The following is a 24194-nucleotide window of genomic DNA, read 5'->3' on the forward strand; positions in this document are numbered from 1 at the left end:
AAAATTATTCTAGACAAATCTTATTGCTGATTTCCTCTCTAGAAGACACTCAGCAGAGGTAACACCCCTAACAAGCCCGGGTAGCGTTACTAACTGCAAATATAGAGGTCACATGTTTGAATCCTGGAAGGGTTCTATATTTTTAAGAGTTTTACACGAAATACGAAAATAGTGTTAGCAGGAACTAATAGTAGCAGTTGTTTCTTTGGTGGAATGTATAATATATAGCTTCACATAAACCTTAGTTTGAGGAATGAACAACAGAGGATTTACTTTGCGAATAAACAACTCACTTTTTTGGAAACCATCACTAGTAGTGAAGATATCACCACACGCCCACAGTACAAGGAGGTGTAGGACGATGAAGTTTTCTACTCGGAGAGATATAAATCATGTACAGCATGCAAGTTACACAAAAGTAAGGGCTATGATGTTTGTAAGGTGAATTAATGTCCGTGTCTGAAGCAGACTCACTTCATTTTTTTTTAAGATTATGAATCTTCAAAAGTTTGAACATTAAAGATCCTAGCTTAACAGTGCGAAGATAAGAAACATTGTTTCTAATCAAGTAAAATGTGTGTGGCCACATTAAATAGAAAATATCGTTTTGAATGTGACGTGGGTGAACAGCGGTTGCAGGCGTAAGGGAATGTAGACGGCAAAGAAAACACAATAATACTTAGTTTCTGATCGGTGTGTTGAAGTTTTGTAACTGTGATTTGCTTTTCATTTGAAAGGAATGTAGTGTCATTTTTCAAAAACCAAGTTAAAAAATCGTTCTGGACTGGATTTGATCCAGCGATCTATGGATGTTTTCCTCGAATATACGCCAGTCGACCGCTCAACAACTAAACTACAGAATAATGTGCGTCAGGTTTGGTAAAACGACAGTTTGTACTTAGAGTTAAATTTCGTTAAAAGACGCTATTCTTTCCTGTAACAGTGGGAAAGCACATCTCGCTGGTAAATTAATGTTATCAGAGTGCGAGACATTTTTAACTAAGTTAGTGAACTTGTGCGACAACGTGGTTGCATTTCTCTGGTCCACTACAACCACTTTTTACGCATCTTCTCATTCTCTGGAAGACTCAAAAACAATTTTCCTGTAGTTTTTAGAGATGTGTTTGTACAGTATGGTACTACACACCATTTGTAACCCATTTTCCGAAACGTAAATTCCAAACGAGACATCACTGTGAATTAGCATTACGACAGCAGGAACAGCGGGTAGCCAGTGAAATCACAGGCGTGACATAATTTGAATAGAGGGTTTTAGCGGGCTATCAAATTATTTTACTTTCATTTCTGTTTTTATAAAGATTACCGAAACTGAAGAGGAAAACATGCATGTTAGGAACATAAAACGACACAATTAATCGTTTAAGACAATTTCCAGAAAACTGTCAAATAGCCTATTGACGGAAGTCTGTCGGCATAACGGTACTTCATGGACACCGTGCGTCCTCATGTGTTATCAGTCTGGCGACAGTATTATGGTGCCATTTTCCAACAGAACAACGCATGTACGTACACACATGGCTTGCGTCTCTGTGAACTGCCTACATGATGTTGAGATACTCCCCTGTCCCCGATGAAACACAAGTTGGACCACCTCTGACGTAAACTCCGTCCCAGTGCCAGCATCCAGAATATCATAGATCAATTATAAACGTTACTGTCCAGCTTGCCTCAGGAGAAGATACAACGGTTTTATGACACCCATCCAAACCGAATTAGTGCATGCGTCCAGATCAGAGGGAGTACGTTATATTGGTACGGGCTCATACTGCCAAGTTCTTTGTAAATTTGACTCGATCTCATCAGTTCGACAATTTCACAACTTACCCTTGGTAGCGTTCATGCTTGGAAATGATTATTCGTATTTTTCCCTAATTCGGGAAGAACAGCGGACAGCCGGCCGCGGTGGTCTAGGGGTTCTGGCGCTGCAGTCCGGAACCGCGGGACTGCTACGGTCGCAGGTTCGAATCCTGCCTCGGGCATGGGTGTGTGTGATGTCCTTAGGTTAGTTAGGTTTAAGTAGTTCTAAGTTCTAGGGGACTTATGACCTAAGATGTTGAGTCCCATAGTGCTCAGAGCCAACAGCGGACGGTAGTTTTCTTAGCTGATTATCCAGACTGAAGCGCCTAGAACCGCTCGGCCACTCCGGCCGGCTTTCTTTATCACTACCATCGTCTGTTTCACTTATTTTCGATCATAGTTGTTATTAAATCACTTTCCATATGATCTCTTGTTAGTTCATTATTAAAATAATTACTATCTTCTTCTTTCGCCCGACTGCATGGCTTTTTCCATGCTTCACGATTAACAGTTTCACGCTCTTCAACGGAATCGATATCCCTTCCACTGCTTCGTTTTTCATGAACGGAGCAAACTGAAAATTATCTCACGCTTCTGACTTCGAAGCATTACCCTCCCTCCACTTTCGAAGACACTGTCGCAAGCAGCAAAAACAGTGCGGTTGGGGGCGAGTGCACCTGGTCTAAGACCACTTCCAAGTTTCATTCGAACTGTACGTGCGCAATCACACGTGGTATTTTGTGGAAAAGCCACACTCAACGGGCGAAAGAGCTGGCCGGACGTCCCCGGTATCCGGCCCGCCAAATATTTGAGGTGGTACCTATAACGCCAAAAATTGAGTTTCGAGGCCTATCGCGACCAATGCACCGCGACATTGTCGGAGCTCTTTCTTTACAAAGCGGAAGGTCATGGTTAAACTTGTGGCTATCCTCAATAAACACACAGACGATTCTCCGTGCGATAGTGGAAAAAAAAAGAACGGTTAACAGACTAGTTTGGCGAAAACATTTTAAGTAAAAAAATTCTTTGCATTTTATTCTACTCACGAGTCTGGTGCAAGTCTTTCAAATGGACGCCACTTCGGCGACTAGCCTTAGTAATCAGTCATTATGGAAGATGCTTCTTAAGCGAGGTTTCACTTTCTTTTGATTACGTTGTAAAATACACATAGGCAGTAAATCGTATAAAATATTTTTTATTTAAAGGCAATTTAAAGAAAATATGATACCTGGTGTACATAATGATATTGGATATTTTAGTTATAACTGATGTATAAAAATAACTGTAATTAATTTATACCTTGAAAACTCACAGTGTTAGAGTATTCACGTAAAGAAATTTAACATCTTAGTGATAATTAGTGACTTTTATGTAGCTGTAACTTTCCTTCACAATTACCTCCAGTTGTGGATCAAGTTTACTGGTAATCATCAGCGACTTCAAATGCTCATCACTTAAGTTTGATCTGTAAATACTTTTTGCATGTTTCATTTTGGAGAAAGTTTTTTCACACAAATAAGTAGTGCCAAAAGCGGAAAAAAGCCACGGGCAAATTTATCTAAATTTGGAAACTGTGTGGATGGAAGACACTTATAAATTTCCAGTAATGTCGACTTTTAATGTTTTTCTTTAAAAAAGTCGCTACATTGCGAATCAATAATTTCAAACTGAAGTTCTGCAGGTAGCGCTTCTATATCGACGTGAAACGGATTTTGAAATATCTTGATATCATTTGAATTTGCTTCGATATCTGAAAAACGTGATTTTCTACGGCCTTAGAAAGGAAAGGAACAACACCTTTATTTTTCCCACACATATTTTTGCCACCATCAGTTGTAATACATTTTAATTTCTTCCACTGCAGATTGTTTCTCTGAACTGTCCTTTAAACTCCTTTAAAAATGTCTTCGCCAGTGGTCGTCCCGTGAATACTGTGAACATCAATGAGCTTTACATACATTTCATAATTTTTGTCAATCCCTCGCATGAAAAGTAGCACCTCAGCAGTATCTGATACATCCGTTGACTCATACACGGCCAAAGAGAACCAGTCTTAAGTCTTGATTTTTGTCACGCAGTGATGCTGGTATATTTTGTGCAATGTCATCTTATTGTTCGAGCCACAGTGTTTGCCGACAAACTTATGTTTTTAAATAAATTAACTTTTTCTGGACACATTTCCTCTGCTGTTGCAATAATGCAGTTCTTAATTAATTCACCGTCGGTAAATGGCTTACACTGTTTCGCTACTAAATGAGCCACACGAAAACTAGCACGAGTTGCTGCATGTTTTCAGCATTTACTTCCTTAAACAGCGACTGCTGGTTTTTAGCTGGCGTTTCAGAGACTCATACATTTCTAATCGTTCGCATCCTGTAAACTTGGAGTAATTCTGAGAGTGCTTAGTCTCATAATTACGTTTTATATTGTATTCCTTAAAGACTGATATTGCTTCATGGCAAATAATACACATTGATTTGTTGCTGGAGTCCACCACGAAATATTGACATCCCCACTGCTCTTTAAAAATTCTACATTCACTGTCAACATTTCGTTTCTTTTCCATATTTGTACAGAACTTCACAAAAGATTGTAACCTGAAAATAAAATTGGGCTATTTAATACTAATAAAACTAGGGAGTAGTCTGCCTAAATGAAATGCAATGAATTTATTTTTAAGGTACTTTAATTACTAAATTAAATACTCACAATTACACTGTAGTTCCACTAAAAAATACAGCGAAAAAATACTCAAGTCGTGCTATACTTATTTCGACTTCCAGATTTTCCTTGTCTCTACGAATTCAAACTTTGAATTGTCCCACACTTCGTCGTCTCGCCTACTAGTACAGCGCATAAAACACTAAAAAAACTCGTGAGACACTCGCAACATAGACACAGTCATGCAACAGAACTATCAAATATATGCTCCAGCTCTGTTACTGGCTACAAGACTACATAACTAAACTTATTGTTGCGCCGCTTGAGATAACAATGCGTTGACATACTCTACCTCTGTTACGTCTTGCAGTAATAGTGTTGCTAACAATGATTTTGAGATTTCGTTAACTTTGCAGGACGCTTTCGTGAAGAATGTGCAGTGACATACTTTTTTGTCGGTGAAATCCGCCAGAATAAAATACGCCAGAATTTCGGTCAGGTACGTCCACCAATCAAAATTACGTACGTAAATAAAAATCGTAGTTCATTTCAGTGCTAGCTATTCCCACAACCTTCGATTTTTGCGATTTCATCTTTCCTTTAGCCTTACATTACGGTGATCCCACTAGGTAGATCTCGGCCCTTATGCCTTCGTGGAGGAGTCAATGTGGCCCGCGGACTAAGAAGTTTGGAGACCCCTGGTCTAGATTATCAAAGAGGATTTCTTTTTTTTTTCACTGCTTGCTAAGGCGTTGTCATTTCTCTCTACTCTATGCCGCTGTCCTATGCCCTACAAAAGCTCCTGTCTAACTTTTCCCACAGAGAACCATGCTAATGAGTGATCGCACCCATATATGTGGACAACATCGTAGAATCATTTCATTTGAGCCCATAATAGCAAACTAACCCTCTAGCAGAAGTAACAGTAGAACTCTCTGAGGTGTTCACCATATAAGTGCGGACGCGTATAACACAATCACCCCTTAAATATGAAGGTGCGTTATGGCCGGGCTTTTGCGCACGCTGTAGCAATGACGTCTTCGCTCTGCCGGCGCCACCACCACCGCCTGCACTGTGCGTTCCCCTAGTCCCGGCGCAGGCGCACGCAAGGTCGCCGATTCGCGGCTCGGCCGCTAGATAGTGCTGGCGGCGCAGCCCCTCGCCCCACTTGGCGGGCCGGCGGAGTTGCGGCCAGTCTTACTGTGATCTGTGTTCTGTGTGCCTGCCATGACGATCTCCTACTCGGCCGAAGTCGCCAACAGTTCCAAATTCGGCTGCTTCTGGAGGATACTTTGCAAGTAAGTGCTGCCGCCGCCACTGCCAGCGCGGCGGCCCGCCGTGCTGACACCGATACTGCGCTCTGCCCGAGCGCTTTTCTTTTCTTTTTTTTTAACAATTGCCTTTAGCTGGAGACGCGTCTCTGGGGGATGCTTCCTGGCTTCGCTTCAGCACCGGACAGTGACAGCGGCGCCCAATACCGAACACAGTGCCCCGACTAAGAAGAAGAGAAAAAAGTGCATTTTGTGACTACGTTTCGACAATGGCGTGCTCGTAGCATATGCTTGTGTAACGTGCCGTATAATTAAATCACCCATTGCCACTTACTGTACTATCGTTAATCCAGCGTGGTATTAGTACACGAACGAAATAATTTCACTCTCCCCTTACACTTTCTTTTTCTTTTGCCGCCGCTGAGCGAGTCTGTTATTAATATCTTTGCTGGTAGCTCGACGCGCTGCAAGGCGACTACCAGTTGCAAAAATGCCTCGTGACGTCACACAGTTCGCCTTTCACTCGAGTCGGGGCGCAACCGGCGCAGTGTTGTCTTGCTCTTTTCGCTTTCGGCATCATAACAGTCGCGCGACTTCGACAGTGAAATCATTTCAGGACCTCGGCCGAAGGAATATTAGCGCTGTGCGCCCTCGAATTGGCTCGCGCCAAACAAACTAAAAATGTTCTTTAAGGTGTAGCAGCAAACCTTGGTATAATATGCTGTTGCACGAGTGATGTCAGAACTTCAGACCAGACACAATGTGTGGCATTATGTGACCTTGCATGCCCTTCACGAAATTCCTAGTGTATATTATCTGTATCTAAGGCACACGGAGATGTAAATGCAGTGGCGGTTTCCTACGGAGGCTACAAGGAAGTCTGGGTATACAGAACTCGCAAGGCAAGCGCTGTTGGCAGGTTTGCGGCTGGAGTCCTTGTCAGCTGAGTCGCTTTACTTTCGAGGTTGACGGCACCGGCCTACAGCTGTTACGCCGTCTTGGCTCTGCAACGATTTTGTCGTGAACCACATTTTAGTCGTTAGCTTCACGGTGGACGTGCTTTCACATTATTTTTTCTATCACTCAAAGTTTCAAAATCGTTCCAAAAGGTTCAGCATGAGCCAGTAAACACCGAAATTTTGAGATAAATCCTCGGCCGCCTTTCGTGATGATCGCTGTGTTCACATTTTTTCTCGGGGGATTAAAAGTGGGCAATAATAGCTCCCACGGTGTATCAAATAGTTTAGCAGTGAACGACTGGTTAAAGTAACAGGCGGTTGCAATTGTTTCTTTGTTTATTTTTAGTTCTTTGTTGCCAACTTTATTCACTATAGTGTCGATTACTATTCATACCGCAAAAATAATTCACCATAAACGGTTTTGCCCCTTTTTAATTATTTATTGTTCTTTATCACGGTTTGTTTACATACATCCATATTAACAAGCTGATGGAATGTATTTTGAGCTCTGAAGGACTTCCCCCCCCCCCCCCCTTTTAATAAGAATTTGATCGAATTCCAACTTTATTGTTGGCTTTTGTTTTGTCTACATGCGCCAAGATAAACAATCTTAACTTAGGTTTTTGTGGGTGTTTCTAGATCTCTGCAAAAAGAGCAAGAAGCATTATTCATATCATAATTTCGGTACCACATCAATCAGAACGTATTTTTATGAGTTTATGTGGAGTATCCGTGTAGATAACTACATATAAAAACACGGTCGTGTTATTACGTTAGACTACAAGTATTCAGATATCGAGATCACACATTAATTCACACAACTGTAGAAATTTGGAAAAATGTGACGCGAAAGCGTAAACTCTCAGTAGAAAATCTGGGAAATAACTTTTGGGAGGATATGATACAATCACCCAGCAATCGATGACTAATTTATGCACCACAATAAAAAAATACGTATATTTTAGCAAATATAATTATTCGAACAATGGACAGCTACGAATGCACGTTGTTTTCTTAGCTTATGCCCGTCTATAAAATGTTCGCCTGTAAACACAGTAAACGCGTGGTACGATGAATTCTTCTACATAAAAAAAGCCTTCATATTTTTCACTCACTCGTGAAGCACTTCAGTAATATTTAAATCCTGCGTTCTCCGCACTTTGGTAACGAAGTAATGTTGGAATAATTTCGAAATGTTTTTGTGTCGCGATATAAATTTTTAACAACAAAAAATTGTTGTTTTTTATGACAATATTTCTACGAAAAAATCGGAGACACTGAAGGCGCAGTGACAGCCGAGAATAAGTTCTGTTCATCGTGAACTATTACTGTAGATTTTCGTGGTTTGGTAACATGACAACAATGTAACAGTGATTCGCTATGTTTCTTTTTTTCGTATTTTAGTGGTCTGTTTTCCATCTGCTTCTTATACATAATCTGCACGAGTAAGAGAGTCCACACTCAAATGCAGAACAGGTCTAGCAAAGACATTTTTCCAGAGTAAATCATTTGCTCCCGTGTAATGAAAAAGTTGTGCTACATAGAAATTTTCTTGTCTCACAGTGCTCATCAATAACTGAAGGTGACAATTTCATGTGCGCACCGAACTGCAGATTAGCAATACGTATTTCCATATCTTCTTAGCGGAGTCTCGTTTCAATGTCACCATCTTACCTTAAGTCTTTTTTTTTCAGTTCTAGTATGCTTTCAAGAAGAGAACAAATTCATTATGATGTGGAACTTTGCCATACATGCTATGATCAATTAATACAAATTGCATTACAGTCCGTAAGTATTGTAAGTATCCAGGTAGTTTCCTCTGCGTAGGCAATAGGGAATAATAATTTTCCGACATACTTATGTACTCTATTTTTTGCAACGACAGACGAGCGTATTTATGTTGCGCAGAAATCAGGTATTTGTATTGTTAGATTGTTTCTGACATTTCGAAGGTGTGGAATGTAAGAGAGTTTATTATCATGTCACTGCACTGACCATCAGAGACCTTACACACTTCACCACAACGCTCGTCGTGGTATTGCAGTTGCATGTTAATTAAACAATTCTCTGAAATATCAACGCGTGCTGATCGGAGGATGCACGTCATCATACAGAGTACGACACACTGTAGCTAGCTAGTTAGTTATTTATTAATCACCATCGTAACGGATGTGAGGAACTGTTAAAAATTGCGTTGTGTAGTGGGGTCATTGAAATAGACATGCTTCAGTTTTGCTGGCGCGTAACATTCTCAGTAATGAGTTAAGTATATATGTGATCACTTGGCAGATGCATTCTCGCTAGTCCACTTTCTCTTATGCAACATGAAGCAATACAAAAAAGACGACTGATTTCTTCTTTCTGTGACAATCCTGTTTCTTGACGTTAGTATCGGTAACCGATATGAGCCGCCAGGAACCCAAAAAGTTCGCGAAGCTCCGATTAATCTGACGAGGTAAACAGGTCGTCGCTTACGAAATTTTCTCCGCGTGACGTCACATGGTCCTTGACCATTGACTGAAGTATTCTACGCGGAGGTCCGGGTGTCGATCTCCGGAGCCTGACGTCACTACCAAAGTCCGTGATCCTGCTATTCGCGTCATTCCTCCGCATAGTGGTTACGAGCCTTAATGAGACACTTGATACTTTTGTTCCGAGACGGAAAATAATGTAAATCTGCCTACATTGATGGCAAGCTGATGGATATAACCAAGCAAAGACTTTAAAGGATAACTTGTTCGCTGTGTATCAGTCTCGAGAAACAATTTCTGTTCACCCCTTTCTTTCCTCGACGAATCTTAGAAACATGAATCCTCAAAGGAAGCAGAAATGACTTTGTAAGAAAATATAAGTGCTTTCGCTTCCTCTATGAATACGCTGAACTGAAGCAGATGATACTGTGCCAAGATTTAGTACTTATAATGAAGAACAGCGGGTTATAAACCCCTTTTAGTCACTCAGTGTTAGTTTCTTAGTTGTTTCCATAAACCACATCAGGTAAAGCCTTCGAGAGTTCCTTTTAGAATGCAGTGGTCGATTTTTCTCCTCTCCGTTGTCCAACTGAGCTAGTACTCCGTCTCGAATGACTTTCTCGTCGATATGACATTTTTCGATATTATTCCTTCCTCTCTGGTCATTTTTTTGTTAGTGTCCTTGTAAAAGAGGGAAAGTTTCTGTAATTCGAGCGTTTATAATTTTGCAGAACTGATGCCAGACTTCTCTGTCAGTTACCTTGATATACAAGATGTTAACTGACTCAGAAATATTACTAGGAAGACAGACACCTCGTCTCTGACCAGAAGTTAGAAATAGTTAACGTTAGTATACGTAAATATAAATATAGCAATTGTATTCGACCATATGAATGTGTAGTCCGAACTTTACGTTCAGTATGATTAGAAATATGAAAAATGTATGTTTACAGATTGCAATCAGTCAGTCAGTCAGTCACTCAGGATTTCACGTCATATAGCACATCCTGTAGCATTATAATGGTTATAATAAGAAAATAGGTTGCAAATTCCTTTTTTTTTCTTTTTCTTTGTTTCGTTCTTTCCTTCTTTCTTTACTTCTCTTCAGTATTTGAAATGTTCCACTTGTGGCGTAATAACCCAAGGTAGACTGTTAAATTTTATATTTAAAGTATCATTTTCAAATACTGAACAGAACGTTTGATTGTCTCAAAAGAATTATATAAAGTTACTCTGTTAATAAAATTTGTCCATACCTATTGCTTTAAACTATGATTTAGATGCAGATTAATTAATGCGATTAACAATATGTGGACTCATTTTACATCCAAATGGTACATTGGTTCCTTAATAAAAGTACCTAGAAGCCTGTAATAATAAATTGTGCAAAACGCCCTGTTCAGCAATACTGAACCTTTCAGTTGCTCCGCTTAGGAAATGGTCTCCGTATGACGTCTCATGGTTCTTGGCAATTGCCTGAAGTATTCCTCATGTCCGCATCACACACAGCCGGTTAAAGTTCAGATTACGTCGTTTTTTAATATATAAGTTTCAATCTGTTGTGGATACTGGCTCCATCACGAATCGCTTATGTCATTAAACGAAGTCGAGGAGCATTAGTAACGAATGGGCTATAATCAGGCAACTGCATGATCAGCAGGCCTTTGTCAGGCGTACAGGATGGATAAGAAAGCTATAGTTAATAGGATTGTCATTTTCAGCGGAATAATTATACTTATTCGATAAGATTTATGGAAGAAGAAAATTAAATCAATTTCAGCTTGCACACTTTTCTAGACGTTTAGATCAAGTGACTACAAATAAAAGTCTAGACCACCTCTTCAGGAGTAAATTTCCGAGCTGCAAACTCGTTTTAGCGTTTACTGTTTTATTATCATCATTTTGTCGTTAATTGTGAGCATAGGATAAACATTTTCTAGTGAGGTTTCACTTTATAAGTGCCGTTGTTACGTTTCTAGATTTACTCACCGTACCTAAAAGTACTTACGAACAATGTGCATGTGTCAAAGTTCCCATTCTGTATTGATACCGCGCTTGGATAGGATGATACTTTATTTACTTCTATGCGAGCTGTGGTTATGTCTCATTTTATTATTTTCTGTTCCTGGGATACTGATACGTCTCAAAACGAATCTGTGTTGATTGTTCCCTAAAAAGGTAGTCTGTAAGAGCGTTTACTACTAAAAACGTCTCAACGTTTATATGACAAACTCCCTCGAGTCAAACAAATCTGTGGCCATTCCCAATGTCTATTCTTATATGCTTAATAACCCATATTCCACCACACTTCTGTACTTTATAAAGTATAGGACGAACAAGTGGTGTATAAGCAGTAGTTTTCATTGCTTAACTGTTGTTTCCCAAAACCATGCCAATGAATCAAAATCCATTTCATACTACAACGCATTATTACCATTTCAGACTGTTGTTTGCTGCTGTTGTCTTTCATGTGGAATCATAGGCTGTAAGGTCATTTAAATTTCTGGTCTCGTAGGTGTATTCATCGCATGGCGCATTAATACAAGCAAAAAAGAAGTCGCCCACGGTATCCTTAAAGAAACTTTCTCAGCATAAGGAATATACAGCTATGGTAAACGTAGATCAGGGTTAACAGACCGGGAGATGTACAGCTTTTCTTCCTGAGACCACTCGAGATTCGAAGCCACCTCATGAATTCACTTGACTTTTCTGTGTGGTCGTGGTGTTTTCGTAAGCAAAGCGTTAAAACGCGGCCGTTGAGGTCCCAGGTTCAGTCCGCAGTAGGAGCGGGAAAGTTTCCTCGTTCCAGTCCCTCCAAGACGGCTCCAGGTCCACCCAACCTGCTGTCTGGCTACCAGGGATATGGGGATAAAAAGCGACGAGGCGATTAGCTTGCCAATGTCTCCCTCACTCTACTTGCACTCAGGCCAGAGGCCCGTCCACGGATTGAGCGCTGCGGACTTCATTTTTTCTTACTATGTACATAAAGCTGAATCCTATCACTGCTTGCACCTCTGGCAATGTTAATATTAAAAATGATCAGTTGCGGTGGGATGAATGTCTTGGGTAGGTCAGTTAGGAGAAAGATATGGGCACACAGTCTTGACTAAGACCATACCTAGTAAAATAATGTGGTGTTCAGATGAATCTGCATGTTGATCACAGCTTTACCTTATAAAGTTTAGAAACACAGAGTACAGTACTGGTACATATGGTGCCCTCACTCGTCCAGTGACTGATCAAGACGAGGTTTTTATTGTTAGGAGAAGGGATTAAGTTTCTAAGCTTGCCACCCTGATTCAGCTTTTCCGCTGCTCTAGATAAATTAACTGGGGCGAATGATATGATAGCATCTGGAAAGCATGTACTGTCGATTATTTCGCCCCGCACTTTCTCAGTGCCAGCTTATGCTGCGCCCCTCTATAATGTTCTCGAGGCTGACTGTTCGCTGAACAGCCCCCACACACGAGCGACGGATTGCAGCGATCCGTCGCATGCGATATAGCTTGCAATCGGTCGGTCACCTCGTCACCCCCGCACACCAGAGATTTGCCAAGTAATTTCAATCAGTATTACGAACTTCATTGTTTCGCTATGGAAAATGAGCTACTGTGTTTAGTAGCTTTTGTAGTTGAGTTCCGCATCCCCACGAATACTCACAAAACATAATTTAAAATAAACGAAAATTATAATTCATTAAACGTGTTTGAAACGCTTTTCTTGGGAACTACAGGTTACTTTACAGAATATATTACTCTTTCACTGACGCCAAATGAGTTGTGCACATCTTTCCAGTGTGCCAGTATAATTCGTTTTACGTTTATTAGTCCTCAGTTACTATTTGTTCATTAGCTTCCAGTTTAACTGCAAATAGTTACAGAATTTACTCGATGTGACCATAGAGAGATTTTCAAAAGTAACTCTACTGATTTTTTTATGTAACCTTTATCATAAACTTTATGAAATAGACTTAGATTGTATGGAATGACAAGGGCCTTGAGTATAACTGTATAATAGATTTGCGCTGAAAATTTAAATTAAAGTGTCCCCTTAACATCACAGTACAGCAGGTATATATGTCATTCTGTTTAGAAATTAAAGTCTTTAATAATGCGCATAATTGTTTCATAAATACCCAAAATCAGAAGGTGGAGAGCATTGTGTCGCGACTATTACTGTGAATTTCCCATCAATTCTATTTCTATAGCACAAGATTAAAACTGCTAATCACTGTAAAATTAGATGGTGTATTTTGTATTACTTGTTAATATACCGCTATTTATTTCCGAATATGTGGTGATTTTCGAGTGCGTGTTTAGGTCGGAACCTAAGAGGACAGCTTAAATTGCTTCCAGTGAAAAGATGAGCAGTAACATTCATGTTTTTACTTTTCACAAATATTTCGCACGTTGAGCAACCACAAGCATATTTCTGTGAAGAGTTCTCGTTAAAACTGCCAGATTCTCCTTTCACCAACACATCCATAAACATCAGCTCGGAGCTGTAGCGATGGACAAATCGATAGCTTCGTTTCTGGTTGCAATCACAGCACCACTGCGTCACGATTACGTCAGTTCCTGCAAAAACAAAAAAAAAAGTGTGAAACGTACTCTACCCCTGCTAACTAGCCAGGCAGGCCTATTGCGTGCATTAATCGCACGCGATCCATCAGTTTGCCTGGGATTTCCATGCATTCAGCAGTCGATCTCTGCGGTGCGTTCTACGAAGCGATCGGTCGAACGTGTGGGGGGCCCCTTAAGCTCTGACATTCCTTCCCTTTCTACCCGTCGTTTGGTAAATACCCGTTGACCTGAAGGATGAACCTTGGGAGCTGTCAGGGGTAGCTCTGACGGCACAAAGGAAGTTCATTAGCGACCTCCTGGCCAAAACGAGCGCATCTGTCAGGGCAACCGGTACCTGGGGTTTCGCAGACACCGGTCTGGGCTGTCCACATGGACGTGGGCGGCTCACGGCCAACAGCTCCTGGTGAGGTCTGCGAACCAGCTGTTGCTACCGCTGCTGCTGCCACTGCCGCTGCTAGCGAGAGTGGTCCAGCGCCAGCGTTACCACCCAGATTCTATGCACCTTGTCGTTTCACGAGTGGTACCGCCATCCCCAGTGACTTCAGTGTTCAGTTCTGGTCTGCCTTTTCCTGTAAAACACGAAAATATTAAGGCTAATTTTTTTCGTCGATGCATTTATAGGACACGAGCTGACAAACACGACGCTGCGTGGCTATTCATTTTCTCAATTTTCTATTAGAAACGGAAACAAAAAATGAACTGTGTTCGTAGTGTACTACCGAAAAAATTTCGGTTCCATATATTTGTGAAAACACCTTCGAAATTATGAAACAGTCGTACAAATAAATATGCATAATGCACAAATGTGAAAGCACAGCTGCATCGCGTGTCTACAATGCGATTTTGTAAACGTGTCTATGGCAACTACCGGGTGATCCCAAAGTCAGTATAAATTTAAAAACTTAATAAACAACGGAATTATGTAGATAGAGAGGCAAAAATTGGCCCACATGCTTGGAATGACATGGGGTTTTATTAGAATATGGTGTTACAAAAAGGCATGGCCAAACTTTCAGGAAACATTCCTTACACACAAATAAAGAAAAGATGTTATGTGGACATGTGTCCGGAAACGCTTAATTTCCATGTTAGAGCTCATTTTAGTTTCTTCCACCTACGCTCAATGGAGCACGTTATCGTGATTTCATACCGGATACTCTACCTGTGCTGCTAGAACATGTGCCTTTACAAGTACGACACAACATGTGGTTCATGCACGATGGAGCTCCTGCACATTTCAGTCGAAGTGTTCGTACGCTTCTCAACAACAGATTCGGTGACCGATGGATTGGTAGAGGCGGACCAATTCCATGGCCTCCACGCTCGCCTGGTCTCAACCCTCGTGACTTTCATTTATGGGGGCATTTGAAAGCTCTTGTTACGCAACCCCGGTACCAAATGTAGAGACTCTTCGTGCTCGTATTGTGGACGGCTGTGATACAATACGCCATTTTCCAGGACTGCATCAGCGCATCAGGGATTCCATGCGACGGAGGATGGATGCATGTACCTCGCTAACGGAGGACATTTTGAACATTTCCTGTAACAACGCTGGTACGTTCTGTTGCTGTGTGTTTCCATTCCATGATTAATGTGATTTGAAGAGAAGTAATAAAATGAGCTCTAACATGGAAAGTAAGCGTTTCCGGACACATGTCCACATAACACATTTTCTTTCTTTGTGTGTGAGGAATGTTTCCTGAAAGTTTGGCCGTACCTTTTTGTAACACCCTAGACGCATGAAAGTACTCTTGCGCGCGTCGTTTGGTGATAATCGTGTGCTCAGCCGCCACTTTCGTCATGCTTGGCCTCCCAGGTCCCCAGACCTCAGTCCATGCGATTATTGGCTTTGGGGTTACCTGAAGTCGCAAGTGTATCGTGACTGATCGACGTCTCTAAGGATGCTGAAAGACAACATCCGACGCCAGTGCCTCACCATAACTCCGGACATGCTTTACAGTGCTCTTCACAAGATTGTTCCTCGACTACAGCTATTGTTGAGGAATGATGGTGGACATATTGAGCATTTCTTGTAAATAACATCATCTTTGCTTAGTCTTACTTTGTTATGCAAATTATTGCTATTCTGATCAGATGAAGCGCCATCTGTCGGACATTTTTTGAACGTTTGTATTTTTTTCTGTTCTAATAAAACCCCATGTCATTCCAAGCATGTGTGTCGATTTGTACCTCTCTATCTACATTATTCCGTGATTTATTCAGTTTTCAAATTTATACGGCGTTTTTAATCACCCAGTACTTTACATAGCCGTATAGAGGCTGTTGTCTTCGCATTCAGCCGTCTGCGCTTCGCAATTGAAAGCTGTCAAAAGTGCTACTAGATATCAGGGATTTCTAAGTTGACTCGACTGCAGGAGTGTCTCAGTAGCAAAGAATAAATGTATTAAAACTACTGCATGATGCGGCGTTTTTTCCCCGCATCTCAGCGTTTATGACGTCATATCTCTTGAACTATATAGAATGATGTATTTGTGTAAGTAAATTCAGCGGCATATGTGGATACCATCTGCGAAGTATGTTGCGAATAGAGATGTTAGCAAGAAGTAATAAGTGTAAACGTCATGCATGATGCAGCAGTAAATGTGATTACGGCGCTGATCGGTTTCGACTGCTGAGCAATCTCAGAACTCCATCACGCCTGCTGGAAGACGACGTGCCACAACCACAGCATTACATCTGCTTGACATCACCCGATTATGTAATGAAGACAATTTTAATAAAAATGCTAGAAATTGGAAATTTGTTATACTTTTAATTACCGAACAAGAATTAAAAGGAACACAAGTCTGAATGTGCTTCTCTTCTAATTTCTCCCGCTATCAGCCGAACACATTCTTTGTGGTAAGACGCCGGACGCCACTTGTGAAATACGGCGGTTCAGATACCAGTCTGACCACAGGTTTTCCGTGTTCCCTATATTGCCTAAGGCAAATGCTGGGATGGTACCTTTGAAAGGGTGCAACAGGTAACTTTCCCCATACTTCACAAAAACGAGCTCCTGTTCTGTCTCAAACGACCACGTCCGTTAATGTGACTCGACAACCTAACCTATCTTCCTTTCCAACATGTTCACTTTAAATCAGCGTCTTCCTCATTACCCGCAGCAGTCGGTTGGTTATAAATTTCATCTGCAAATGGTATCGTCTTCTGTAATCAGTGAGGAATAACCGCAAAGTAAAATTTAATTTACTGCCGAGTGGACGGAGCCTCTTCATGTGATTTTTACGCCTAACATGATTGTAAACCAGCTCTAGCTCATTTTTATCTTGCGTATATTATAGCTGCATCATCGAGCGTTTTTAAACATCACAACACTTAAGATATTACATGTTCGCATTTTCCATCTTGAAGTAACAAGCTTGAACGAATACAAAGACCCCCTTCGTGACAATAAGAAGCAGCCACAGAGTGAGGTGGCGTCTTTGTACAGACACTGGAAGCGTTTTAGGGACAAGCAGGACTCTAATCGACGACATTACGTTAGGAATAACAATTCCCTGGGTTCCGTAAATTACTGGAGATATTAGGTTTCGATTAATTTAAGTATTTTTTCTATTGCCTAATGTCTCTAAGCAGTTATCATCCTTGCACCTGTATTTGTCAGTCCAGCTTCTGTGATTGTCCTTTTTCGAATTATTCATTCCTCTTCAACTGAACTGCATACTCTGTGGTATTCCTTATTGCAATATCTATATCCCCAGAGAACTTCAAACTTATCATTTCGCAGTACCTCAGTGCCAGTCTACTTTGCCCGTCGATTCTTTCGTGAGAGTCTATTAAACATCAGCTTACTCTTGACCATTACTACTTTGTGGCCTGAGTCTATACCTGCTCCTTGGTACGCCTTACAATAAAACATCTGATTTCGGGATCTGTCTGACCATGATGCAATCCATCTGGAATCTTTCAGTACGTCCAGCCAGTTTTCAAGTACACACCCTTCCTCTCGTGAATTTTGAAGAGTATTTGTTATTACTAGTTGAAATTAATTTCAGAATGTAATTAATCATTCTCCTCCACCATTCCTATTACCGAGCCCCCTACTCTCCCGAAACTCTTTCTTCTATTCCTTCCCAAAACATCATGTTTCCAGTGGTCCATAGTCATTAAATTATTAGCTTATTTCATATACTGAATTACCCGTTCATTACCCTCACATACTTTCTCCAGTGCTTTATCATCTTCTTGATATTGTTGGTTCGCTATCGATCTGGTGAGAACAGCCTCATCACTGAACTCTTCACAGTAACTCACTCTGCTGACCTACTTTCCCGTCCATAACGGATCCTAATCCCGTTATTACATTTTCTGTCGCTGCTGATATTACCCTACACTCGTTTGACTAGAAATCCTTATCTTCTTTCTATTTCACTGAACTGCCCTCCACCATGTCTTAACCGAGCTTTTGCATTTCACTTTCAGGATATTTTAGCCGCTCTACCATGTCCAAACTTCTAACATTCAACTCTCTCGCTTGTAGTTAATCATTTCGTTGCTTATTCAACCTTTTTATCGTCGTTATCTTCCTCTTGGTTGTCCCTTTCCCGAGATGCAAACAAGGGATGAAGCCGGAATCTTTTGCCGATGATGAGATGAACATGACACTTTTTCAGTTACAAGCCGCAAGCCCGCCGCACCCCCCCCCCCTCCTCTTTCTTTCTCTCTCTCTCTCTCTCTCTCTCTCACACACACACACACACACACACACACACACACACACACACACACACATTGCGTGCCTTTAAAGTAGCGATTTTCATTGTCATCTGCATCCTCCTGTCGCAATGATCATTGCTCGTCCCTCAGAGTCGTGTGGGAAGCTCACAACCCCACTCCTCTGAAATGTCTCTTCGCCACCCCTCCCCCCGCCCTCTTTTACAAGGCCGTTGGCAGAATGAGGATGATCCCCTTACACTTGAGATCCAGTGCTGAGTACGTATCCGGAACGCAAGACGTTTTTATTACCAGTCAGAGGCTACCCCTAGATGACAGGCCCACCATGGATACAGACTGAATACAAACCATAGCGCACTCTTTTTTTACCTGCAGTTACAACTGGATTTTCCGCTTTCAAACGAGAATAGCGTTAAACCGTCCAGCTTCACCAAAACAGCAGAAACTTACGTGGCATCTGTTGCGCGATAATCTACTGGGACGTCCATTGCAGTTATAGCATTACAGTAAAATATTAAAAATTGGAATATTGGAGAAGCTTTCAGCCACCCTGCCTAAGCAGCGGCGAACAGACCGTTGCAGCTACCACTGCGGGTGTGCATGCAGTGGCGCAGAGTGGCGATGTCGCAACTTCTGGGCTGTGGAATGCGCGGACTGCGGTAGGCTCGGTCTGTGCCAGCCGTCGGCGACCGTACGGGTGTTTACGCACCGCAAGGCAAAATGGCACTTGTCTGACAATGGCGGGGCCCTCAAACTCGTTAGCACCACTTTGTGGCAGCTTCCCATTTTTACCGTTACACAGTGAATCTCTTCCAACAAAAGATCTATTCACAAGGGAAGATTAGGGTTTGGCGTCGACAGCGAGGACATTAGTGACTGAGCAAAGCTTGAAATAAACAAGGAGAGCGAATGAAACCGGCCGCGTCCTTTCCTAGTGACCAATCCCGGCGTCTGCTTCGAGCGGTCTGTGGAAAGCGCGGGGAATCTTAAGCTGGCCGGACGGGAATTTTCAGACTGCTCCTCGTGAATGCCAGTCCATTGCCATTTCGCTGTCTGGTTGCGTAGATTGTTACCTGTAAATCGATGCACGTTATTTCAAATTCGACTTTGGAACCACATCAGAACTGAGAAGTTTCTGCAAATTTTCAGTGTGCGTGGAACCGCCTCTGTGGCGGATGTCATGCAGTGGCGCTTGACTTGGAAGTAATAGATTCGGATCCTGGTGCCGGAAGACGTTTTCGTCGCAAGTATCTGACCAGTAGGGGAGGAGATATGATGGTGTAGGGTTCCGTAAGACTTGACTTCGCGTCAGTGTCGTCGATTACATTGAAGGAAATTCGAGACACACAACTGCAACAGTATCCATTACGAACCGGTTTCGGTCATCGTCACGGTATCTTTGCAAACAGGTGCGGGTTCGAGTCCCAGTCCGGCCCACAGTTTTAATCTTCCAGCAATTTCAGATCGGTGCACGCTCCGCTGCCGAGTGAAAATTCATTCTGGAAACAATCCCTCAGGCAGGGACTTAGCCATATCCCGCAATGTCCTTTTCTTCCAGTATTCTACTCCTACAACTTGCGCCTATTCACCCCTCTTAGACAAATTATAGATTTAGGTATATCTTCTGAAGAAGGCTCAATTATTTGCGCTGAAACCTAGGTAACGGTTGTTTTCATTACCGCAATCGATGCCGATAGTTTCTTATATATTACGCAGGACAACTTAGGTGAAATTTGAAAGGTAGGAGGTGAGGTACTGGCGGAAGTAAAGCTGTGAGGCTGGGTCATGAGTCGCAGTTGAATAGCTCAGCCATAGACCACTTGCACGCGAATGTCAAGGTCCCAGGCTCGAGTTCTGGTCCGGCACACATCGTTAATCTGCCAGGAAGTTTCAAACAATGCACAACTTACAAAACTATACCATAAAGTTTTTAATTTATACAAAATATTTTATAAGTTTTAGAACAATTGTCATCGCGCTAAAAGCAATAGGAATAGAAGTAACATTACTGAAAACATGTTAAAAAAAACATGAAGTTATAATGCCTTCTGATAAATTAAAAGCACGATAAACCAATGTCACGTAGCTAAAAGTTGATAGCCAGAAGTGATTTGGCCTATAATAAAATGAGTACACGCTCAGAATGGTTAAACTTGAATACGAAACACTCATACAGAGGCGTGCCATGAATTTCCTTAAATAATAATCAAACAGTCGTTGGTATTCGCCTCGTCAAAATAATCTTAAACCATAGATCACATTCCAGATTTCCAATTTGGGGTGTCAGTTGACGAGTAACCCTAAACTCAGAGCGACAGCAGACGCTACTGCCACTAGCAAAACGAACAAAAGACGAACGCTCCCCGAAATAGCGAAACAAAACATACGAAATGGCGAGATGACAGTGATACTTCTCAACACGGAAATGTGAATCTATTTAGTGCAGTGAAAGTGGTGTGTGCAAAAACCCAACATATACACGTGGAAGAAGAAGACATATGAAGTAAACGACAAAAAATCGTGAGTAACGAAAAGAATAAAAACTTTTTATGTTAGTAAGTAAAGTGTGCGAACTGTACGCTTCCACAGAAAACAAAATTGTTAGAGAAAGAAAACCATATTGTTAGAGTGACCACAGAAGATGCTTTACAATAAAGCGGAACGCGTCTGGTCTTAATAAGCCTTATATTACAGATGCAAAGACAGTAATTAACCTACACAAGTTGTATATGTGCAACTGCGGCAAAAGAGGCCGGAAAACAAAAGACAACATGCATAGTAACCATACTCGTTGATGATAGGCACATAGGTGGGTGGATGGATGGAGGAGCTGCTTCATGGGCATATGATGTACGTTCATATGTATTGTACATTGTTTCCTCATTATGTGCCTGATGATGAAGCTTTGTGGCTTAGAAGTCGATTCAGTGAAAGTGGAAAATAGGAGTTCAGATGTTTGGACGTAAGAATCAAAAAGGGAAAAAGTAGTATGTATTTTCCACCGTGAAAAAGTGTAACAACTGGCGTAACCACCTCATCCACAACACTGTAACCGTAAAGGTCTTATTTAATTCTGGGTAGAAAATTTATTCAAATGCGTCATTACTCAATTTGTCCTCTAAATGTACTATTTTTTGTCTATAATGCAGCTTTATTTTTACTAACGTCATGGACATAAAAAGACAAAAAATAACAGCTTAACGTATTGCTATGGTGATGTCCACGGGACTGTGCGCTTCGTAAGTGGGTAACCAGCCACAAATTAAGCGATTTCAATTGCACTTTGCGGTATAATGAGGCAAACTATGTTCTTCACCCAGTTAAGCCTGTTTAGCGCGTGGGGAAATTCAGTATTAAAATAAGATTGCAGAAGTACATGCACAATCTGCAGCTCGCTGTAGATAACAAACGAACGAGCAACTAAATTCGTTGCAGCTTACTAGACGGGGCATTTAATGGGCCCAGTAAGAACACAGGAGTCTAAGGATGATAGATGTGTTTACAGGCTACACACAGCAGCTATAGCAGTCTGCTAATGGTATATACGTATCTCACTGCTAGACCTGTCTCTCCCATAACTGACTGACTTCTCCCGTATGGCCGGATGGGCACATCAGCAGTAAGAGATTTTTTTTAAAAAAGCTTCGGTAGACTGCTTGTTTGAAATAACTGCAACATCAAAATGAGATACTGTCGAGTAGTACTAAATACAATATTTATGTAAACCAAGTAGCCTCATGGAAATGAATTCTTTCTTTGAATCTTCGACGGCATTTGGACCGTTGGTGCTAAGTGTGGTCTTCTTCCTTCCCTTCCGCCATGTCAGCACAGTCTCCGCCTACGACTCCCTATGCCCTGGCAACCTCATTCCAGGACCTGATAAGGACAGTGTGGGAGCCACTTAGCGCAGCCGATTACATCTCTCCAAAGCGAGGTTTTTCTTGTTTGCTCTTCGCCCTTCGCGGGATATAATAGCATTGTGCCATTCGCGTAATAGCCCTTTCGTCACCGAACACAGCGCCGTGCATTATCGAGCGAATTACGAGAAAATGGAAAACTCTGGTATACTGCGACCAAAAAGTGCAAAATATCTTTCTTCGGTAAAATTCCTGCAACAAGAGAGTAGCCGCATAACTCGTTCGAACGTTGGTAATTTGTAACTACACGCTTTGTACAAAGGGTTGCCATAAGAGGAGCAGCACAAAAATTGAAGAAGAAAATCACGCTAAAGCGACAGTTGCTATAGTTGTTACCGAGTGATTCTTTCACTGGTAGAGAAACATCTACATCCATGCGCTGTAGGTCACCCATTGTGTAAGTTTAGGACAACATAATACACCCCACCCTTTCTATGTATTGATTTCGCCGCTAGAAGAGCGACTGTTGTTAAGTCTTTGTAACCACGAATTTCTCTGAATTTACAGATGTGCTCATTTTTGTGAGACACATATGCAAGGCGATAATCTTACTCGATTCTTTGGTAATTTATTAATTAAATTGCCTGTCATGCGTAACATTGATTTTGTGGCATCGCCTGCTTAGCTGAGTGGTAACATGCTTGCCTCCCATGCAGCGGGTCCGGGTTTGATTCCCGACCATGTTGGAGATTTTCTCCACTCGTGGACTTGGTGTTGTGTTGTCCTCGTCATCATTTCATCCTCATTACCGGCACGCCAGTCACCCAATATGGCATCGACTGAAATAAGACTTGCGCTTGGCGGCCGAAACCGAATGCGGCCTCCCGGCCAACAATGCCAAACGATCATTTCATTTCATTTCATTTGCAACTGGGTTTCGATACACAAATACTTCAGCAGAGTAATTCTCCAATTCTAATATACTTTAAAGAAGTGCATAGTTCACTGCCACTATAGAAAGCGGAGCCGTACTCTGATTAAATAGGGAGGATGGAGCAATCGTAAAAGATGATACCGAGTGATCTGAGAGCATATTTTAAAACAACAAACTATTACTGTAAATATTTTTAACCATGAATTTACAGCGAAAAAACCGTTCTCGCTTTTCCTTTCAAGAGTGACTTCAGGCTGGTTAAAGGCAGAAGCCGCAAATAAGCACAAGAATGTCACGCCATTCAGACCACACGCAAAAGTCCTCTGTTTTCTCTTGGCGCCTCATGGAGGATTTATTATGGCAAAGTCACTGTTTCCGCAACTGCTGGTTGTGAAGTAGCTAATTAACAGGTCATAAAGGTTTCGGAATAAGGCCGTTCGTGGTGGAGTTTGAGCAACATGAATTACTGTAAGGTCTGACCTTTATTGCGTGATGTCAGGGCACCATTCATTCCAGGACTGTGTTAAATTAGTGAGTTCAAGTGCAGCGATAATTGATTATTAAAGACACACATTTATAGCTTGTGTATTCACTGCTACATTCGATACATATAATTTATTTCACTAATACTACATGGCCGGCCGAAGTGGCCGTGCGGTTAAAGGCGCTGCAGTCTGGAACCGCAAGACCGCTACGGTCGCAGGTTCGAATCCTGCCTCGGGCATGGATGTTTGTGATGTCCTTAGGTTAGTTAGGTTTAATTAGTTCTAAGTTCTAGGGGACTAATGACCTCAGCAGTTGAGTCCCATAGTACTCAGAGCCAATTAATACTACATGACAACCTTTCCAACTCACGAGAGCACTTACGACAAAATCTCCAGTTTCCCTGCCTCGACCTAGTTTGTTGTGGAAGTTTCTGAGGAAGAACCTGTAGCTTCCTGCAAA

At 41.6% G+C, this 24194-nt stretch overlaps 1 protein-coding gene across 1 annotated transcript in view; it reads left to right on the plus strand.

The window, feature by feature from the left end:
- The first annotated feature begins 5639 nt into the window (after window positions 1-5639).
- Window positions 5640-24194, plus strand: part of LOC126187777 (bestrophin-4) — a 554440-nt gene continuing 535885 nt past the window's right edge. Inside the window, exon 1 of the mRNA XM_049929045.1 lies at window positions 5640-5777. Coding sequence (XP_049785002.1) covers window positions 5707-5777 — 71 coding nt within the window. The 5' untranslated portion in view covers window positions 5640-5706. The remainder of the gene's footprint in view (window positions 5778-24194) is intronic.

This window comes from Schistocerca cancellata, chromosome 5 (assembly GCF_023864275.1).
Source record: "Schistocerca cancellata isolate TAMUIC-IGC-003103 chromosome 5, iqSchCanc2.1, whole genome shotgun sequence".
Taxonomy (NCBI): Eukaryota; Metazoa; Arthropoda; class Insecta; order Orthoptera; family Acrididae; genus Schistocerca; species Schistocerca cancellata.